Consider the following 20,494-nt stretch of genomic DNA (forward strand, 5'->3'; position numbering starts at 1 on the left):
GAGTGGAATTTGGCCATTGAGTAACCGGTAACAGAGAACGTCCAGTATTCAAAAGTTGAAATCAGGCTGCCAAAGAATGTGAGCTCCATCAAAATAGTTCTCAAACTTGGTGGTGGCAAAGCATAGTCGTTTTGATTCGTTTGATAGTTTGAATAAAAAAACTTCCTTTTTTGGATTGAAAAGGCAAGCCTCGTTGGAAGAGCACCGTCCCATGTCTTGTGTTGTTGGGTGACTGTACTTGACAAAAAGCGATACATCTTCATCCCCCATCCCTATCTCCCCACGCGTGAAGGACATGAGGAATTTGATGTCTGGTGGAGGGAAGAATGGTGGAATATTGGGGAATGGGGAATATGGGTGTGGACGGGTGAACGATTGGCGGAAACACAGTTAACATATCTGTGCTGTCTCGCAAGGGAAGCAAGAGTAATGTCAAGAATAGCATTAGAGATGGTGACGAAAAAAAGGAATGTCCTCAGGTGATTTCGGCAACTCGACGGCAAGTATTCTTGGATTTCGAGGAGGCCAGGTTGGAAACCTATGTCTAGGAGAGAATCTGCTTCATCAAGCACGGGCTAAAACAAGTAGTATGAGTGACTGAGGGCGGTTATCACAGCACAAATGTACATACAGTTTGAGTGCGAAAGACACTCTCAGGTACATCTGTGGATGAATCGAGAATATCCTTCATTCAACCAGGAGTGGCCACGATGAGATCGTGCGTGTCGCACCCCAAGTCCCTTAGTTGCATAGTTTTGCTCTGCCACTGACGAAGGAGTGAACGCTGAAGCCGTAGATATGCCTTACGGGCTTGCTGGCGTCTTGTACAATTTGGGTGGCAAGCTCCCGCGTGGGGCTGATGATGGCACTGGGGGCAGCCAACATCTTTGAGGGGCAGAGGAGGGGATGGAAGATCCTTGTTGGGTAGCAACGTTCTTTATCGCTCCACCTGGTCCAAAATGAGCCCCCTTTCGACATGGGACCCAGTCTGAAAATTTGACTCACCAAAAGTTGTTGGATTTCGAGCTATAACGGCCAGGACATAGCGAAAGGGGGTTCTGAGGGCGGGATGGAGAATACCAGGTATCGCGTAGTTTTCGTGTCATTTTTCATGGTCGCATTCAGTGCTGATCTCCTCGTCGTTGGGTGTACGCGGGCTCGGGCTCGGGCTCGGGCGGTCCCGTTCAGACCTGTCAGAGCGCTTGATTTACCACCGCTTACATCCAAAATAGAAGACAAGAATTTCATGGCATCCGTAACGGATGGAACGCCAACCAATGGAGACGAAGTGGGAGGAAGTTGATGAAGTGTCGGAGCTTCAGGTGAAGTAACTTTAGATTGTCGGGTATGAGGATATGGAGATGGGCAAGAGTTCTTGCGAGAGCGGCAGTGGCAAACTCGGGGCTCAGAAGAAGGTGGTCCATAAGTTTGAATGGAGTGCTCGAGCAATGCCTTCCTTCCCTCTGGATTGTGCAGTGGTTCGAGGCCCATATCCCCCTCTACAATGAATACTGGCTGAGTCTGCGTGTGACTATTGACTTTATCAACACACGGATTGTACTGGTGAAGTAGAAGCGCTTGATAGCTCCTCTTCGGTGTCTCATAAACTGAGTACGCTTTGGAAGAGCGAACATGGGAATGGCGACGTTGACTGAGGCGGAGAAAATGAGAGTCGGCAGCAATTGAAGCCAGAGGCATAGCTCGACAACCTGTATCGAACAGTCTATCCAGGCTGGACCTGACGTCGTGCTCCTTCCAGAGTCGCTACGATGGTGGGTGGCGAAATTCCGGTTGTAGCGACTGATAGGAGATGCCTGGGATAAGATAGACTTGCCAGAATCTTTGCGCTGGGGATCGAGAAGTGCTCGTGATTGGAAGCAGAAACTAGAAGTGTCACCATCAGCCCTTTTCCTCCTCGGTGCGTGTTAAAGGAAGGTGAACAGGTCGTTGATTATACTATACGACATGGTCGAGAGGTTTTCGGACGAGGGACGCTTCACCAACCCCGGCAGACCAAAATAGAATGGATCGGGAGCACCCGGGTTGAGACCCAGGCAGACCTCCAAACTTAAAAGACGCGTTGATGTTAGGGCGACTGTGACTGTGATGTCACAGGTCACACTGAACTTAAGAACAATAGAGGAAAGTGACAAAAGTTATATTAGGCGTGAACCTAAGAGAACTCGACGGAGTCTTCTACAAGTTTCTACCTACTTTATATACCTAGACTATGGCGCACAGACCAACTACCCTAGGTAACTATTTATATATTGACATGGGAAAAGAAGTACGTATGGGAAAGTAACCTAATTATACATTTGACATGAGAAAAGAAGAGTGGAGTAAGAAGTAAGTAAACAAAAGTAAATTGATCATAAAAACGTCAACAACACTAAACAAACCATAAAAGTGTCCACAAGTACAAACAACTCTTAAACCGGTATTCTACTCACACAAACCATTGATGCCCGAAGTAGTTACCTAACAACGCATCACACGGACATAGTATGAAGAACCCGGATAGTTCCCAATACCGAGCCCCCCACGCTGACCACCTCTGTATTACCCACTCTTTATCCTCCTCCGCGTCCCACATTGCTAACGTCGTTCTCCCGCATTCCCTACACTGATGGCCTGATAGGCGCCAACCTACCGGCCTTGCTTCTCTCCCTATAGCCGCTGCCCTCCTCCGCCATTGTACTTGCTCCGCATGGTTCGGAGGTAGAAAAGAAAAGATAAGATCGATAAGCTCAATTGGTAGATCTGTAATTTGTGCCATTTTAGCAGTATGCCGATAGTTTAGCCTCCGTCGAACTGTAGCAGCAGAGGGAAATTATTATGTAATAATAAAATATGTGACAGATGTGACAGCGTGACGCCGTGACATTCTGGCAAGGTTCTAACAGTTGAGCTCACATTAGACGGACGAGACTCATTCGAATTTGAAGTGTCCATGACTTCATTGCGGAGAGAGGCGCGGAAGGGAGGGACCTCCACCCTCATCAAACTATCCGATCCATATCGTAGATCGACTTTGGCCGGCGTCTTGAAAGCTCTCTCGAGTTGTTCCACAAAGCTATGACGATCTGAGGCGCCAGATTCGTTCAATCTCCGTAACTCTCCCGTGAAAACAACCCTCGGAATGTTAGAACCTTGCCAGAATGTCACGGCGTCACGCTGTCACATCTGTCACATATTTTATTACATAATAATTTCCCTCTGCTGCTACAGTTCGACGGAGGCTAAACTATCGGCATACTGCTAAAATGGCGCAAGCTACAGATTTACCAATTGAGCTCATTGATCTTATCTTTTCTTTCCTACCTCCGAACCATGCGGAGCAAGTACAGTGGAGGAGGGCGGCGGCGGCTATCGGAAGAGAACCCTGACCAGACGGATGGAGGTTAGAGGATCGTAGGTGCATAGTGTGTGGAAGAGTGACGTTGATAATGTGGGACGAAGTATTGGAGAGACCCTGGATGTTGCAGCGATGGAATAACCCGGACTTCCGTCGTTGGGAACCGGTCCGGTTCTTTACGATGTGCCCGTGTGGAGAAGTAATGGCAACATACTTCGGCAGGGAGTGGTACGAAAGGTTACGTCCTTAGATAGTTGTTTGTACTTGTGGACACTTTTATGGTTTGTTTGGTATTGTTGACGTTTTTATGATCAAATTGCTTTTGTTTACTTACTTCTTACTCCACTCTTCTTTTCTCATGTCAAATGTATAATTAGTTTACTTTCTCATACGTACTTCTCTTCCCATGTCAAGTATATAAATAGTTACCTAGGGTAGTTGGTCTGTGCGCCGTAGTCTAGGTATATAAAGTAGGTAGAAACTTGTAGAAGACTCCGTCGAGTTCTCTTAGGTTCACGCCTAATAAACTTTTGTCACTTTCCTCTATAGTTCTTAAGTTCAGGTGTGACCTGTGACATCTCAGTCACAGTCGCCCTAACAGTAGAACTCGACTACTCCGGGGATCGCACAGCACAGTGCCCTCCCCATCTCTTACTCTTTACTCGTCCTCTACTCTCTGCGCGCCATCGCGGCCGCCACACACATAGCCGGTCCCTAGGCTTAAGGGGTGTCTGCGCATAAACACAACGTGCGCCGTGGACATTGGTGGTTTGACACAGACCATCGATAAGACGAGACCTACCATACTGTGTGGTGTTATTTTCTATCCCTGTACTACCCCATTTGTAACTTCTTGTATAAACCTTGTGCTGCGCTTGCATTGTCAAGTGGTACACGCAGAGGAGTGACATTGCCACATTAAGTGCGTGTCTAGATTAGCGTGAAGATCCGTCTTCGTATATAGCTTTATCTAGGGCAGTAGTCGTTCCCTTCGCCAGTGCGGCATTTCTTAAATAAAAACTTTTTTCTTTTGTATACACGTTCAAGTGAAGCAGGCTATTGGCTTCATTGAACTGGTGGATACGTATCAGGTGACAGGAAAAGACCTCCCTCACCTTCTTCAAAATTTCTCACCGATTACCGCCCGGAACATTCCGAGTACCTTCCTCTGAATCTGAGGAAGAAGAAGAATCCGCCTCGGAATCCCAATCCGAGGAATCCAAACCAGAACAACGACAACCGTCCGTATCCCCCCTTCCCCTATATCAACCACCTCCCCCCGAATACCACGAGCCAGACATGGCCAACCCCCAAGACATAATCAATCAGCTGAACGCTCAGCACACCCTCATCACCCAACTGCAGCAGCAACTCGCCCAGCTGCAGAACAACCCACAACCGGGTCCACCAGGCCCACAAGGTCCACCAGGGGACGACGGAGAAACCCCCATCGTCCAAGTAGTAGCACCACCAATCGATGTGGCAAGACCAAAGATATTCTCAGGAGATGGAAAGGAGCTGAGTGGCTTCATAACGGCGTGCAAAATTTATCTGAGTTTAAAAATGGTAGGAAGACTACAAGGGGATCAGATGACGTGGATACTATCGTATGTACAAGGAGGAGCGGCGGAGTCTTGGAAGGAGAACATCATGGAGATGATTGAAAACGGCGAACAAGAAGCTCCAGCCCACACGGAGGAGCTTTTTGATAGTTTGCGGAACAATTTTGGAGATGCGGATGAGGAGAGTACGGCAGTAGGAAAGTTGAGGTTGATCGAGCAAGGAAGCAAGAGCGCGGAAGAGCATGTACAGGAGTTCAAGAGGATAGCACGAGACAGCGGATACGAGGGACGAGCCCTCATCGAAGAATTCAAGAGAAGTTTATCAGGAAGGATTAGGAAGGCGCTGATGGAGTCAGAGAACCCACCAACTACCATCGGGAGTTGGTACGAGAGGAGCATGAAGTTGGATAGGCAGTGGAGGCAAGCAAATGCGGAGGAAGACTACTATCGGCGGGGGCAAGCTAAGCCCCAACTACGAACCCACACCCCCAACAATACTTTCGTGAGGCCACAGCCTCAACGTCGAGATCCCAACGCGATGGATGTCGACACTGCCGCAGGACCCAGTCGAGGTCCTATCAAGTGTTACAAGTGTGGAAAATTGGGGCATATGGCCAAGAACTGCTGGAGCAAGGCTCCGGCTCGAGATGTGCGAACTTTGGATGTGGACGAGCAGCGGGAATATTGGCGGAGGATGTTCGAGGAAGAGCAGAAGAATTTAAAAGAGTAAAGGAAGCAAAGTCTCCTCGTTTGACTTCCTACAACAAATTTGATGTACTATGTAACGAAATCAATGTTTTGGACACTGTACAAGAGGAGAGTTTCCTTGTAAGGACAATATGACCTTCAAGGGAAATTAAGCTGAATGTGGGGGTAGAAAAATTGGACACACATGATGGAGTAGGAGTACAGGCGCTGTTGGATAGTGGAGCAACAGGGATGTTCATGGATAAGGTGTTTGCAGAGGAAGAAGGGTTCAAGCTGGAACCTTTAGAAAGACCAATCCCGGTCAAGAATGTTGACGGAACGATCAATGCATCTGGAGCAGTAACACATCGAGTGGCTGCCAACGTATACTACAAAGGACACAAGGAAAGAGTACACTTCGAGATATGTGGCCTAGGGAAGAACAAAGTCATATTGGGAATGCCGTGGCTACAGATGCATAACCCTGAAATTGATTGGGAGAAAGGAGAGGTAAAGATGACCAGGTGCCCAGACGGGTGTGGGTACAAAGACAAAGGAAAAACAAAAGAAAAGCAAGAAGAAATACGAAGGATAGAGGAACCAAGGAAATCAACACGGCAGTTGATGAAGGAAGCACGAGAGGAAGAAAAGAGGGAAAAGCCTGACATGTCACACAAGCAATATGCAGGTTGGAAATTAGTTTCCTTCCCAAAGAAATCAAATTGGGGAACATTGTTGCAATATAGATGCGAGGAGTGTGGAACCCAAACGTCGGAACACTTGCTGAGCAAACACAAATGCCCAGCAATGGAGGAAATGGCCTTGGACGAGTTTGGTATGCCATACGAAGGAAGTGATGACGAAGAGGAAGGGCCAACCATGGCCAAGATAGAAGCATATGAAAAGGAGCAGGAAGAAATCAGAGATGAGGAAGAGAGGTACGAACGGGTGAACAAAGCAGTAGGGAGATTCACCACTCCCAAAAACATCATTGAAGGGATCGCATTAGGAGTTGAGGCAGCATTCGCTAGGGAATTGGCACGTAACAGGCGTGTTAATGGTAGAGCTGAGGGGTTGGCACAACAACCCAAAGAGAAAGCTGAGGGGTGGGCGCAATCACCCGGTGACGTGGCTGACCGATTAAACGGGGATAAGGCAGAACGTCTAGAGGAAGATAACAGCAAGACAGCCACCGCGGGACAAGCGGAGGCTGGACAGGTACGTCCTAAACGGATAAGCGCCCAAAGGAAAAATAGGAGTAGAGAAGAAGGAGAGCAACTAGAAACGTGGGTGAGAGGGATGACAGAAGAGATGCCGGAAGAAGAAGAAATTCGAAGCATAGACTCGGTAGAGCAAATAGTACCAAAACGGTTCCACAAGTTCCTTAAAGTATTCAAACAAAAGGAATCAGAGAGAATGCCTACTAGGAAACCATGGGATCATGCTATCGAATTAAAGGAAGATTTCAAACCCAAGAAAGGGAAAATATACCCCTTGTCGCCAAACGAAAGAGAGGAAGTCCAAGCATTCATCAAGGACCAACTCCGAAAGGGATACATTAGGCCTTCGAAATCTCCCCAAACCTCACCGGTATTTTTTGTGCCAAAGAAGGATGGAAAGAAGCGGATGGTACAGGACTATCGATTTTTGAACGATTGGACAATTAAGAACAATTATCCTTTACCTTTAATTTCTGAACTTATAGACACTATGGGTAGTAAACGACTATTCTCTAAGATAGATTTATGTTGGGGTTATAATAACATTACGATAAAAGAAGAGACGAGTGGAACGCAGGCTTTACTACTTTCATGGGTGCCTTTGAACCCACTGTTATGTTTTTTGGACTTACAATTCGCCTGCTACTTTTCAGACTATGATGACCAGCACTTTTTAGGGACTTAGTAAATACTGGAAAAGTGGCTGTATTTATTGACGATATCTTGATAGGAACAGACGATGAAGAAGAGCACGATAAGGTAGTGGAAGAAGTGTTGCAGAGATTGATGGACAATGATCTATTCGCAAAACCAGAAAAATGCGAATGGAAACGAAGTGAAATGGGGTTTTTGGGATGTATAATAGGGAGAAACGGAATCAAGATGGAGGAAAGGAAAGTGAAAGATGTGGTAGAGTGGCCGACTCCAAAATGCGTTAAAGATGTACAAAAATTCTTGGGACTGGCAAATTACTATCGACGGTTCATTGAAAAATTCGCCAGTATTGCAAAACCATTACATGCATTAACTAAAAAGGACAAGAAATGGAGTTGGGGAGATGAAGAAGAGGAGGCCTTTGGTACACTAAAAGCAAGATTCACATCACATCCAATCCTAGTAGCCCCAGAATTGGATAAAGAACTAAAGGTGGAATCTGATGCATCGGCTTACGCCACGGGTGGAGAGTTGGCAATGAAATGTGAAGACAGAAAGTGGAGGCCGGTAGCATACATTTCCAAATCAATGACAGAGACGGAACGAAACTACAACATTCACGATAGGGAGATGCTGGGGATTATGCGGTGTTTAGAAGAATGGAGACACTTCCTGGAAGGGGCGAAACATAAGTTCGAAATTTGGACAGATCATCGCAATCTAGAATACTTCGCAAAAGCTCAACAACTAAATCGACGACAAGCCAGATGGGCCTTATATCTATCTAGATTTAATTTCGAATTAAAATTCCGCCCAGGAAAGACAATGGGGAAGGCAGACGCATTGAGCAGAAGACCTGACTTTGAACAAGGAACAAAGGACGATAACAAGGATCAAACCCTGTTGAAACCAGAGTATTTCGCAATCCGAGCAATGGAAGAGGGTCATATGTTAATCAATGCGGAGGAAGAAGAAATATTAGAGGAAATCAGAAAATCCGAAGCAAAAGAAGATGACGTAGTAAAAGCGGTGGAAGAGATGAAGCGAGCAAAAGTAAAGTCACTAAGGGGAGACGAGTGGAAGCTGGAAGAAGGATTGGTACTGAAAGAAGGAAAAGTCTACGTGCCGAAAGACGAGACGTTGAGGACTAAAATCATTCGATTACATCACGATACCCCCATTGCCGGACACGGAGGACAATGGAAGACAGTAGAAATGGTGACGCGCAATTACTGGTGGCCAGGCGTCACTAAGCAAGTCCAGAAGTACGTAGAAGGATGCGATCAATGCCAACGAAACAAGAATCGACCAACACCGCCGGCAGGAAAATTAATGCCGAACCCTATTCCCACCAAACCATGGGCCGACGTATCCGTCGACTTCATAGTAAAATTACCAGAATCACAGGGAATGGACTCAATTCTGGTGGTGTGTGATCGATTCAGTAAAATGGCTCACTTTATCCCAACTACGGAAACAACATCAGCACTAGGACTAGCCAAACTGTTCAGGGATCATGTATGGAAGTTACACGGGTTACCAGAAACGGTGATCTCAGACAGGGGACCGCAATTTGCTGCAGACTTTACAAAAGAGTTGAATAAAATGTTGGGAATTGATACTAGGTTATCTACGGCATTTCACCCACAAACGGACGGCCAAACCGAGCGAACCAATCAAGAACTAGAACAATATCTCCGATCATTTGTCGATCATAGACAAACTGATTGGCCTGATTGGTTAGCAACGGCGGAGTTTTCCTATAACAATAAAGAACAATCGTCAACAAAGGAAACTCCATTTATGGTCAACATTGGAAGACACCCAAGAACTGGTTTCGATCTCCGACGACAAGGCAACCATCCAGCGGCAGTAGATTTTGCGGACCGTATGAAACTTCAACACGAGGAAACTCAAGCGGCCCTGAAAAAGGCACAAGACGATATGCGGAGGTATGCGGATAGAAGCAGAGGAGAAGCGGTGAAATACAAAGTGGGGGATAAAGTTCTATTGGCTACCTGGGACCTTCAAATCCAGGGACGACCTACCCGGAAACTTACGGAGAAGTTCATCGGACCATACACCATCAAGAAGATCATTTCCCCCAACGCAGTGGAAATAGATCTCCCCCGATCTATTCGGATTCATCCGGTGGTTAATGTCAGCCGAATAGTACTCTACCGAGAACAAGTGGAAGGACAAGGAAGTAAACCGGCACCAGCCGTAGAGATAGAAGGAGAACAGGAGTGGGAAGTGGAGAAAATCCTTAACGCCAAATGGCTCCGCGGAAAGAAGCGGTACTTAGTTCGATGGAAAGGGTATACGGCAGAAGCAGACTCGTGGGAACCCGAGGAGAACTTGGCTAACGCCAAAGAATTGATTATTGAATTCCACCAACTCTATGGGGAACTCAATAGGATACATCACGTCCTACGTGACACCGGGTTCCAAGAAAGGGAACTACCTAACCGATTCACAGCCAAGACTTTATTCGGATGGGATGACAAACAGTTTGATGCCGAATATCTTAAGAAATTGGAACGTAATTGGCGAACGTGGAGGTCTTGAAGGGTCGTCTCCGGAGGAGCCGACTTTAAGGAGGGGGTACTGTTAGAACCTTGCCAGAATGTCACGGCGTCACGCTGTCACATCTGTCACATATTTTATTACATAATAATTTCCCTCTGCTGCTACAGTTCGACGGAGGCTAAACTATCGGCATACTGCTAAAATGGCGCAAGCTACAGATTTACCAATTGAGCTCATTGATCTTATCTTTTCTTTCCTACCTCCGAACCATGCGGAGCAAGTACAGTGGAGGAGGGCGGCGGCGGCTATCGGAAGAGAACCCTGACCAGACGGATGGAGGTTAGAGGATCGTAGGTGCATAGTGTGTGGAAGAGTGACGTTGATAATGTGGGACGAAGTATTGGAGAGACCCTGGATGTTGCAGCGATGGAATAACCCGGACTTCCGTCGTTGGGAACCGGTCCGGTTCTTTACGATGTGCCCGTGTGGAGAAGTAATGGCAACATACTTCGGCAGGGAGTGGTACGAAAGGTTACGTCCTTAGATAGTTGTTTGTACTTGTGGACACTTTTATGGTTTGTTTGGTATTGTTGACGTTTTTATGATCAAATTGCTTTTGTTTACTTACTTCTTACTCCACTCTTCTTTTCTCATGTCAAATGTATAATTAGTTTACTTTCTCATACGTACTTCTCTTCCCATGTCAAGTATATAAATAGTTACCTAGGGTAGTTGGTCTGTGCGCCGTAGTCTAGGTATATAAAGTAGGTAGAAACTTGTAGAAGACTCCGTCGAGTTCTCTTAGGTTCACGCCTAATAAACTTTTGTCACTTTCCTCTATAGTTCTTAAGTTCAGGTGTGACCTGTGACATCTCAGTCACAGTCGCCCTAACACGGAAGTGATTCCCTTGTGACGGCGCTCTCGCTCTCACTCTCGGCTTGTGACCAGTCCTGCATCGATGAACACAATTTCTGGAATGTACCCTGACGAATGGAGATGTTCCAGTTCAGCATGCCATACGACTAGTTGGTCTTCGAGTTTACGAAGACGAGACACTATCTTGTCCGAGTCAGAATAGTCGGCTGGAGGATTCAGCGTTGAAAAGATGGTGCTTTCGGGAGAGGATTTTCTGTATAGAATGTGGTTGTAAAGGTTCTCTAATACCATGCGCGGGTTCAACGGTTTGCAAAACTTGACCATGATGTTGCCTGGATGCAGATCAGAGTGGACAAAGTTGTCAAGCAGAAGCATGTTCTACGAGAAGCGTTTCAATGTTTTATCGTATCATAGAGTTGTCAGACACTCACCAGGAACGCATCCAAGCCAACCGTGGCAGCTTGATCATCACATGGTCCACCTCCATTCCGGAGAAAGGCTTCCAATGGAAGCGCATTCTCAAATTCCTCAATGAGAACATCCTGGGTAGACCAAACCTTGAGAGGTCTTGGGAACGTCACCGGAACCTTTCTGTGGGCAAAGTTGTTTTCAAAAACGATGAGATTCTCGACTTCGTTACGGAGATCGAGTTGTTGGTTCATCATAGAGCCAAAGACTTTGACCTCTTGAGGTAGAGATATCCACTTCATACCTGGCAGCAAGGATAGGGCGCTAGCAAAGAAGTGCATGATGAAAAGATTGTCTTGGACACGCGGGGATGAAGGATTTTGATGGCGACGGAGGCTGTTGGGACGGATGGGGGAGTATCTTGAAGGATGACAGGGGCAAAGGCACCACCTGGAGTCTTCGCTTACGACGAGGTCCAAGATACGAGGGTGGTAAGAGGTCGTTTTTGAGAGTCGCTCGGTAAACCTGATGGAATGTGAGTAGAGTAGTGGTATGGAAGGTGAAGACATACTTGAGCGATAGCACCGGTACCGATGGGATGCTCGTCAAATTCTTCAAAGACGTCGTCGAAGGGTTGTTCAAAGACACGCTCGATGACTTGCCTGGTCTGCTCTAGCGAATGAGGCTTGCCTCGGGAATATAGAGAGCCTAGCATTTCGCATAGTTGAACGGAAAAGAGATCCCTTCTCGCTGCGGCCCATTGTGCCAGCTAGGTGCGCAGTTGACTGAATGTTATGTAGGGGGAAGAATCCGCCGCAAACCTTGATGGAAGTGGGACCGGCAGCGGCCATCTGGCGGACCAAGGGGCGATACCACCAGACAGCGCCCCATCTGTCACCCTTGAGGAGTTTTTCGGGATGGCCGACGAGAAGCATGGGGCTGGTGACGATGACAGGGACAAAGAGAGCAAAGAGGTGGATGAAGCGCTTTGCGGTGAGGATGGGTTCCCAGACATGGTCGCAGAGGAGCTGGAAGACTCGCGCAGAGATGGAAGATCTGTGGGGAGGAACGAGGGTGGACTCAGTCTGGGGTGAGGTCGGTGGCAGACATGGGATGAGGGTGGGGGAGGCAAAGGGAGAAGGAAAGAGAGACTTTGGGCAGGGGAGAGGTCAGAGCGTGAGGCTGCCTGCGAGGGGGATGAGCCAAAGAGCGCGGCGCCATGGAAAGAAGGCCAGGGCGGGGGGTGTGTGAGTGAAAAAGAAGGGGTGGGACTAGGACGAGGCATGGCGGAGGACGTTCGAGGGCAGGAGAGAACTGAGTGCAGGGACGTCTGTTCATCTTGTATCCTCCCCCACCCCAGCTAATGGCCGGCCCATATGCCTCTGTCACCCTCGTTTCTTCCGACTCGTATCTCCCCGGTGCACTCGCCCAGGCTGCGGCTCTCCGTGACCTCCACCCCCAGCCACCCGTCTTCCCCGAGCTTCCCTTCCAGTCTCTCTGCCTCGTCACTCCAGAAACCGCCGATGTCTCTACCATTAAACTCCTCCGCCAGTCTTTCGATACAGTTATCCGCGTCAAAGTTCTTGAAGCAGAGGACCCCGCCAATCTCCATCTTTTGGGTGTGTCTCTTTTTTTCTTGCATCAAGTACTCGTTCCGAATCCTCCTTCTTGATAAGTCAATATTTCCGCGCCCCCTACTAACACAGGCTGCCAGGTCGTCCCGACCTTACCATGGTCTTTACCAAATTGCATGTCTGTTCGACCTGGAAGATCTTCGGAAACTGGCCGTAGAGGGTGTAAATGCAACTGGCTTCTTCAACCGAAAAGAAGGGGAAGGGGAATATCGCACACTACCCCTCGAGGGACATTTTGACCTTATGCGACCCAAGAAACCGCCGACTGAATCCAGAAATGAGGATGAATCACCGACAACTGGGACTGCCCTCCCCCCCGAGCCTTCGTTCATGAATACAGAAACAGACTTGCCCCTGACACCCATGGTCCAAGATCTCGACCTTCCTGACGGAGCCGCTGTGTAACGTAACAGTGGAGGAAAAAGAAGGAGCGGGGTGTGGTGGACTTAGTAGCTACTCCGGTGCAGGAGTGGTGGGCAACTTTGCGACTAAAAAAGAAAAAAGACTTAGTACAAATTTCTTTGTATCGTCCAAACTCATAAAAACACACACCATCTTTATAAAGAGGATTATAAGAGTCACTGCGTTCATAATACCGTCGATCTTGGCCCGAAGAGAGACGAAGTCTGCAAATAGACAAGGGACACCGCCGCACTGGTTAGGCCCTGGAGGAGCCATCGACCAGGAACGCATGACCTCGCTATGCAGCTACTTGGATCTCTATCTTTGGGGACGGGGGCTTTCAGAGGGAAATACAGAGCAGCGCCAGCGGACCGGGTACCAATAGAGATGGTGTAGATTGAAGCAAAGCTGCACTAGAGTGAGCAAGCGCTAGTAGGAGATTAGGCAAATGGCGACGAGTTGTGGCATGTGGGCAAGGCGGCGATGGGATCGTAGAGCTCGCAGAGAAGGGGAGCGCTAGACCGGGGACAGATGGAGGTGGCACGGGTGAGCGGAGGTTAGGTTGGGGAGCCAGGGGCGTATGTCATTGCCATACAAATCCGAGTCGCCAATAGGGTATCTTCTCGATCGGCTCAAATTTCAGACAACGGGGAGAGAAAAACTTGGTTATAGAGACTAAACAAAGCATGTCAGTATAAACAGATGCATAGCGCGAACGTACCTTTATTGGTCCACATCTGCACAAGTTTGGAGTAGATGGTTTCTGTTTGGTTTTGGGGGATAGCAGTGCGAATGACGAAGGGACACTGCCGCGCTCAGGTTAGGCCTGGTGGGGCCATAGACCAGGGGCATATGTCATTGCCATCTGACTGGTTGGAAGGGAATATTGACGATGGTTGGTATGTGAAGAGTGCAGAATCCCATTACAGAAAGACCGGTATAAACACTACACTGCTTACTGGGACCGCAGGGAGCAGTCGTAGGCCAGCAGAAATAGCATTATCAACGGTGGAAGTCTGAGGGATAACGTGAATGACACATTTGGTAGCCAGATGTCACATGACTGTCAACAACTCTGAACGTTTGTGTGCTAAGTCCCATGTTTGGACTTATTTGATTCGTTCCACACATGGCCTCATGCACATGCCGCCTTGATCTTTGCGATGCTCTTGAGCTCGTATTCTGCCTCGTACTTCCATGCGGTCATTTCCCCTTACCCCCACTTTCATGATCTCTACTCTTGTGCCCGCTCAACCAAGATATTTGCGACTATACCGTAATACGTGAGTTTGGGTAGTCTTTATATGCAGCGTGATTTGATATCTTGCTCCCAGCCTAAATGTCCCCTTCTAACGACTGCTGAACCATCATTGACCTTAATCCGACACTTATCTCTCTTCCCTCGATGATTTAACCTTGGATCACGAGCTACAAACACATACGGCACAACCAACGACTCTCAAAAGAGGTGTCAATCGCTGCTAGAATGCCTTTTCCATTTGCCTGTGAGTTATATACTATCTCCAGAAGGTCGCTGAGCAAATTTTTGCTTAGCAATTACTATTGTAACCAATGACCGTTTCTGAGGTGACCGGTGACCTTTGAGGGTGTCCCCAAATTATCTGAGGTGAGTCGCATTTCTACCATCGTACAACCATCTCTCTGACATGATAGAGAGTATTCACGCTGTACTAAACTGACCCCCCTACGGCGTCAACATTTCAACAACCCTAATCACCACCTATATGTCCACGTGCATGTCACGTCACCGGCGTTGCTGTCTTCGTCCATCCAAGAACGCCCATCACACATGCAATCTGAACCAACCGAAAAACCAAGCCATAAAGTCAGATGCACATGCGGCTGCGGCAAACATGTTGCATATTCTACGAGGAGAGCTCACATCAGACTACAGACCAGAACTGGAGTTGCGGCATCCTCCATAGAACAATTTGGTTTGGGGCAGCGGCCAGATATCAGCATTGAGGTCCAAAGGAAGCGGCGGCGATCAGTTTTAACAGATGAAGAAGAGCAACCAAACACAAGGCGGTTCGTTACACCAGAAATCCCTGATATAAACGAATTTGGAGTTGGGGATCAGCAAATGTTCGTCCATCAAGGCATTGGCTCATCTGCAGAATCAATTGTCGAGAGAAATCAGCTGGCAATCAATACCCGTTGGGGGACACAGAATGACATACAGGCAATTGAAGACTCAAGTGACGATGGAACTGAAGGAGACAATGAAAATATGAGACGTGACGAAAGGGATTACGGTGATGATGAGATTGGAGTAGAGGGCGAAGAGAGTGGAAACACCTCTGAAGACAGAGATGAAGAGGAAGAAGAAGATACTAGGACTGACACCGATGGTGCTGGTTCTGTTATTGCTGGCACTACCCAGACTTCACTGTGGAATGATGATGCCGAGTTCACCGATGTTTTTCCATCTGCAGGTTCATCATCTTTTGCTACATTCACAATTCCTGCTAACGATGCGTCGATGATCCAGACCCTACCTTGAGTGAAGCGGACCTTAGCCTATTGCGCAAATACGCTTTAAAAATTGAGGAGCACATAACGGAGAGGACATTCGCAAAGTTTGCTTGTGCTTTCCCCAGCGTCCACCACGATTCCCTCAAAATTACAAAGAAACATGTCCGATACCTCTCAGGTTTTAATCCGGTCTCATATGGCTGTTGCGTAAACAGCTGTATCTGCTTTGTTGGACCACACGAAGCTCTGACTGAATGCCCCAAGTGCCAAGAGAAGAGGCTCGATGATAGAGGCAAACCACGGAAATCCTTTGTCTACATTCCGTTGATCCCACGTCTACAAGCCATGGTTGCCAATCGCCATCACGCTGGCTTAATGCGCTATCGGGCTGACTTTGAGCCCCAACCTGGGATCATCACCGACATTTTTGATGGATCATACTACCTTTCATTGCTCAACACAGTTGTCCCTGCCAGTGGCGACCATCCTTTCTTCTATTTTTCAGATGAACGTGATATAGCCCTCGGTCTCTCTACAGACGGTTTTTCTCCATTCAAGCGTCGCGATAAAACTTGTTGGCCAATCCTACTCTTCAACTATAATCTCTCACCTGAGATTCGCTTTCACAAGAAATATTCCATCAATGTCGGGACCATCCCGGGCCCGAAAAAGCCCTCAGATTTGGACTCCTTTCTCTGGCCTCTCGTTCAAGAGCTGCATCAACTTGAGTTTGGTGTTAAATCCTTTGATGCTATCACTCGATCGTCTTTCCAACTACATGCATATCTTCTCCTTGTGTTTGGTGATATACCTGCCATGGCAATGGTGATGCGCATGAAGGGATCGAACGGAATAAGCCCATGCCGAGTATGCAAGATCACTGGTGTTTGTAGCAACCACAGCCACACCCACTATGTCCCCTTACGACGTGATCAAGTTCAATATGCTGGTCCTCCCAGATATGATGCTGCTCAACTACCACTTCGGGTACACGACGAATTGATGGAACAAGCCAGGGTAGTACAGAATGCCCCGAATCAAGCAACATCTGACCGCCTGTCTAAGGAGTATGGGATTAAAGGGGTCCCCGTCCTCAGCACCATATCATCAATATCATTTCCGGCATCATTTCCGTTCGATTTCATGCATCTCATATGGGAAAATTTAATTCCTAATCTCATCTTATTCTGGACTTCCAGTTTCAAAGCATTGGATCATACGGGCAGGGGCTACGTTATCAATACCAATGATTGGAAGGAAATCGGAGCTAGGACCGTAGATTCTAAATCCACTATACCATCAGCATTTGGAGCTCCCATACCCAACATCGCAATGCAACAAGGCCAAATGACATCTGAGATGTATTCTAACTGGACGTTGTTCGTAGCTCCTGTCCTACTATGTGGCCGGTTCAAGCAACCACAATATTACACTCACTTTATGCGGCTTGTCGAATTACTCAAAATGTGCTTGGAGTATGAAATCGATGCAGAGATGTTAGATCAGATTGACGTAGGTTTTCAGTCCTGGGTAGAGGACTATGAAAGGTAAGTCAAGAGATCCATATGTCGCTTCTACGGAACTCAAAGTGATATAGACTTTATTATGCTCATGAACTTGACCGGCTTTCTGCATGTCCTCTAACCCTTCACGCACTTCTTCGTATTGCATGGGGTATTAGAGTAGCTGGCCCCGTTTGGGCATACTGGGCATTTCCCATGGAGCGTCATTGCAACACCCTACTCCCATCCATCAGAAGTCGACGTCATCCCTATGCAGCCATCAATACCTTTGTCTCTGCAATGGCGCAACTTGATCAAATCCGGCTTAGATTCAACCTGCAGTCAGAGCTGGATCTGAGTCCTGAAAGGCTAACTACATTGCCTACCTATGTCTCAGATTCTTGTACGTCTTTATCATCTGATATTGGATAATGACTCATCTGCACTGTAGATTCATCTTATCAGCTTCGTTCTCCTCGACGACAGGAATGCATTCCTGTTCACCTCCGAGATAAGCTGTACGCTTCGTTGGCAACAAGATTTGAAAAAGAGAAGGCAACTGTACAAGCTGCCATCAGCCTTGACGAGCCTGTCATTCAGTATGGTAGAGTTTCTGTCCTTGGTGGTGGTGATACTATTGTGGCTCATGATATGGTTCGACGAAGCGAGGATTCGAGGGACTCGTCCTATATTAAGGTAAGCATTTTGTCGAATTTGTGGTTCTAATCCTGATTTTCATCATTCAGTACATTCAAATGGTAGATAAATATGCTCATCAGAGAAACCGAGCGCCTGAGTATGTGAAGAGAACTTTTTTTGGACAATTACTGCGCATCATTGTACTCGATCTACCACCAACCCCACAACTAGGACTGGACACTAGATCAACTGTGATCTATGCCGTTGTTCAAGCTGTCAAGGCACGGATCAAGAAGCTCAGTCCAGAGAGCAACGGGTATTACTATCAACAAACAGGTGTAGTTGAGATTGTTGACTTAAGCACAGTAAAATCTGTAGTTGGACGTGTGCAGGACGGAAACAGATGGTTCATTGTTGATCGAAGTAGCATTTCGGCACCTCAAGTAGACTAATAAATGTTCGGTCTTTTTCTGACAATATTCATGCCTTTAAGTATTTTTTTCTCTTATAACTCGGTTCATAAGAATGAGTGGAAAAAGATGCCTGTAAAGGGTGTACATGGAGCCTGTTTTAGGTTCTCCCTTAGACGTTGATGAAGATGACGGATAGTAGATACTGAATATATTATATTTAAAATTATTGTTTTTGCTATCTACCCTAAAGTACCAAATAAACGCAATTCTGATTTTGAGTTGGAGTTTCTCTACCCCGTGGGGCTCACAGTGAAAGTAAATAAGAAAAAAACCGAAGAGAACAGTATTCGGACTATGCTCTACAAGTTGTACAACGGTTGAATGTCTGTATAACAGTAACAAGTCCATATGAAAAGGTAAAGTAGAAGATGTGCGAATGTCAATTGTCATTTCCATAAGGAAAAACTTGAGAACATTGATCGCTGAATGGGTAATATAAGAATTCCAAATTCTTGGTGAGCGCCTTCTTCAAATTACCAGTTGGGTTCGGGTAAAGACTGCGCACGGTTTGATTTACAAAATTCACATACAACAGACAGAAGGTTGTGAAGTCAGCGGAGCTGGGATCAGGAGTATAAGTATTAACCCCGTTGACATTGGCACCAGGAGAAATGGGGTGAACGTTAGCGATTTCGAGGCCCTCAATCCCCATCGGTTTACGGGCCCTATGGAACCCATCTGGCATGTGCATGTTCTGGAAGAAGCCACGAGCAACGTCAAGGTCCAATTGGCCATCTCCCTGGCGCCCATCTATGAAGAAATTGATGGGGAACACAGACTCTGCATAAGCAGTGAAAAATCGAGGCGACACGAAGGAAAAGTTGGGATTCGTCGCGATCGATTCTTGAATCCGATGAAATCGGTACTCCGCAGCAACCGTAAGGTTGTATTTTCCGGCACCGAATCGGTTGCTGAAGGCAGTAAACTGTGAAGTCATCAGCCATGCTGAATATACAAAATTAGAGAAGACCGGCCTCGTCAAATAGTGTCTCGTTGAAGCTGTGGTTGTCACCAAAAAAGGCATCCGCTGAATATGGAAGACAGTGAGAATGCTGCCTAACACGTGGCATAGTTCGCGCAACGGACCTCGAGTCATGCTTGCATCTCCCTCGAACAGAGCATGCGTATTCAAACCTGCCGCATTAGCTGGGGCCTGTGGGCTAGGACCAGTCAACGGACTCTTCCCGCCGATGCTGAGTTTGTCTGTGATGAGATTACCATCAACTAGATGGGCAGCATAGACTACTAGTCTCGCGACACTGTTCTCCATGTTGAAACCTAGCGAGAATGTTGATTTATAAGATATATACATGAATCACGCATTACACACCTTCCTGGACGGCGTTGATGATTTGAGCAGGCGTCGCAATACCATTACGGGGGAGATACTAAGAACAGTGGTTAGGCTAAATATATTCAACAGATCATTGAAACGAACTCCATGCGAAGCAAGCGTATTCAATCCTGGACATGGCCCTCGAATGTCACCATGTTTCAAAGGTTTCCATGGGTGTTGGTGGTCATTGACGAGCTTAGTGCCATTGAATTTCAGAGGGCCAGGAGGAGCTCCCGGGGAGCGATACTGGAGAGATGGCAATATTCTGTCCAATTCTTCTCTCGGCAAACCTCCCAATGAAGCATATGATGGAGGAAAAGCTAGAGCAGACCAAGTGCAAGCAAGTGCGAGAGCGACGAAATTGATAAGGCTGAACATCCTGTAAAAACGGGGAATGATGCCTTCTTACAGCGAGTCCAAGCGCCTTTATAGTCGATACCACCTACTGCGCTCTATGTGAGGCCCATCCGTAAATAGTTGAAATCATTCATAGACCAAGGGCAATATGTCCCGCTTCTTGATTTCCAGGGAGATGAACCTGTCGAACGCAATGATGAACACCTCGCCAAATTTATCAGAGACAGGCTCAATGTCACAATGCACGATAGTTCATGTTAGATCCTTGAATAGCGTTTTTCACCAGCAGATGAAGGCAAAGGCTGTTAGAAATGAATGGATAGACTGACTTCTGGTAATCTGTTTCCAAATCACTACATC

The 20,494-nt window shown here is 47.1% G+C and overlaps 7 protein-coding genes across 7 annotated transcripts; 4 read left to right on the forward strand and 3 right to left on the reverse strand.

Moving 5' to 3' along the window:
• Positions 1-272: 272 nt before the first annotated feature.
• AGABI2DRAFT_122928 (hypothetical protein) lies at positions 273-1,698 on the reverse strand (the record flags this gene model as incomplete). The annotated part of the gene is made up of 5 exons (XM_006456992.1): positions 273-575; positions 632-685; positions 772-949; positions 1,006-1,058; positions 1,222-1,698. 5 exons carry the CDS (start codon positions 1,696-1,698, stop codon positions 273-275), a joined length of 1,065 nt encoding a protein of 354 aa, XP_006457055.1.
• A 3,568-nt stretch (positions 1,699-5,266) lies between these two features.
• On the forward strand, positions 5,267-5,719 carry AGABI2DRAFT_212304 (hypothetical protein; the record flags this gene model as incomplete). Its single annotated transcript, XM_006456993.1, has 1 exon — positions 5,267-5,719. One exon carries the CDS (start codon positions 5,267-5,269, stop codon positions 5,648-5,650), a length of 384 nt encoding a protein of 127 aa, XP_006457056.1. The 3' UTR covers positions 5,651-5,719.
• A 5,219-nt stretch (positions 5,720-10,938) lies between these two features.
• On the reverse strand, positions 10,939-13,294 carry AGABI2DRAFT_146704 (hypothetical protein; the record flags this gene model as incomplete). The annotated part of the gene is made up of 7 exons (XM_006456994.1): positions 10,939-11,265; positions 11,319-11,599; positions 11,763-11,820; positions 11,867-12,064; positions 12,117-12,351; positions 12,720-12,962; positions 13,170-13,294. 7 exons carry the CDS (start codon positions 13,292-13,294, stop codon positions 10,939-10,941), a joined length of 1,467 nt encoding a protein of 488 aa, XP_006457057.1.
• Positions 13,295-15,141: 1,847 nt separating this feature from the next.
• AGABI2DRAFT_146705 (hypothetical protein) lies at positions 15,142-15,855 on the forward strand (the record flags this gene model as incomplete). The annotated part of the gene is made up of 1 exon (XM_006456995.1): positions 15,142-15,855. The coding sequence occupies one exon, from the start codon at positions 15,142-15,144 to the stop codon at positions 15,853-15,855; it is 714 nt and encodes a 237-aa protein (XP_006457058.1).
• Positions 15,852-16,403, forward strand: AGABI2DRAFT_44714 (hypothetical protein; the record flags this gene model as incomplete). The annotated part of the gene is made up of 1 exon (XM_006456996.1): positions 15,852-16,403. A coding segment is annotated over one exon (552 nt), but the record flags the coding sequence as incomplete, so codon positions are not given.
• Positions 16,404-16,740: 337 nt separating this feature from the next.
• AGABI2DRAFT_146706 (hypothetical protein) lies at positions 16,741-18,420 on the forward strand (the record flags this gene model as incomplete). The annotated part of the gene is made up of 5 exons (XM_006456997.1): positions 16,741-16,814; positions 17,027-17,374; positions 17,425-17,732; positions 17,781-18,025; positions 18,076-18,420. The coding sequence occupies 5 exons, from the start codon at positions 16,741-16,743 to the stop codon at positions 18,418-18,420; spliced, it is 1,320 nt and encodes a 439-aa protein (XP_006457060.1).
• A 386-nt stretch (positions 18,421-18,806) lies between these two features.
• AGABI2DRAFT_188774 (hypothetical protein) lies at positions 18,807-20,155 on the reverse strand (the record flags this gene model as incomplete). The annotated part of the gene is made up of 5 exons (XM_006456998.1): positions 18,807-19,366; positions 19,416-19,468; positions 19,528-19,719; positions 19,772-19,829; positions 19,880-20,155. 5 exons carry the CDS (start codon positions 20,153-20,155, stop codon positions 18,821-18,823), a joined length of 1,125 nt encoding a protein of 374 aa, XP_006457061.1. The 3' UTR covers positions 18,807-18,820.
• Between the last annotated feature and the right edge of the window lie 339 nt (positions 20,156-20,494).

The sequence above is a fragment of the Agaricus bisporus genome (assembly GCF_000300575.1).
Source record: "Agaricus bisporus var. bisporus H97 unplaced genomic scaffold AGABI2scaffold_15, whole genome shotgun sequence".
NCBI lineage: Eukaryota > Fungi > Basidiomycota > Agaricomycetes > Agaricales > Agaricaceae > Agaricus > Agaricus bisporus.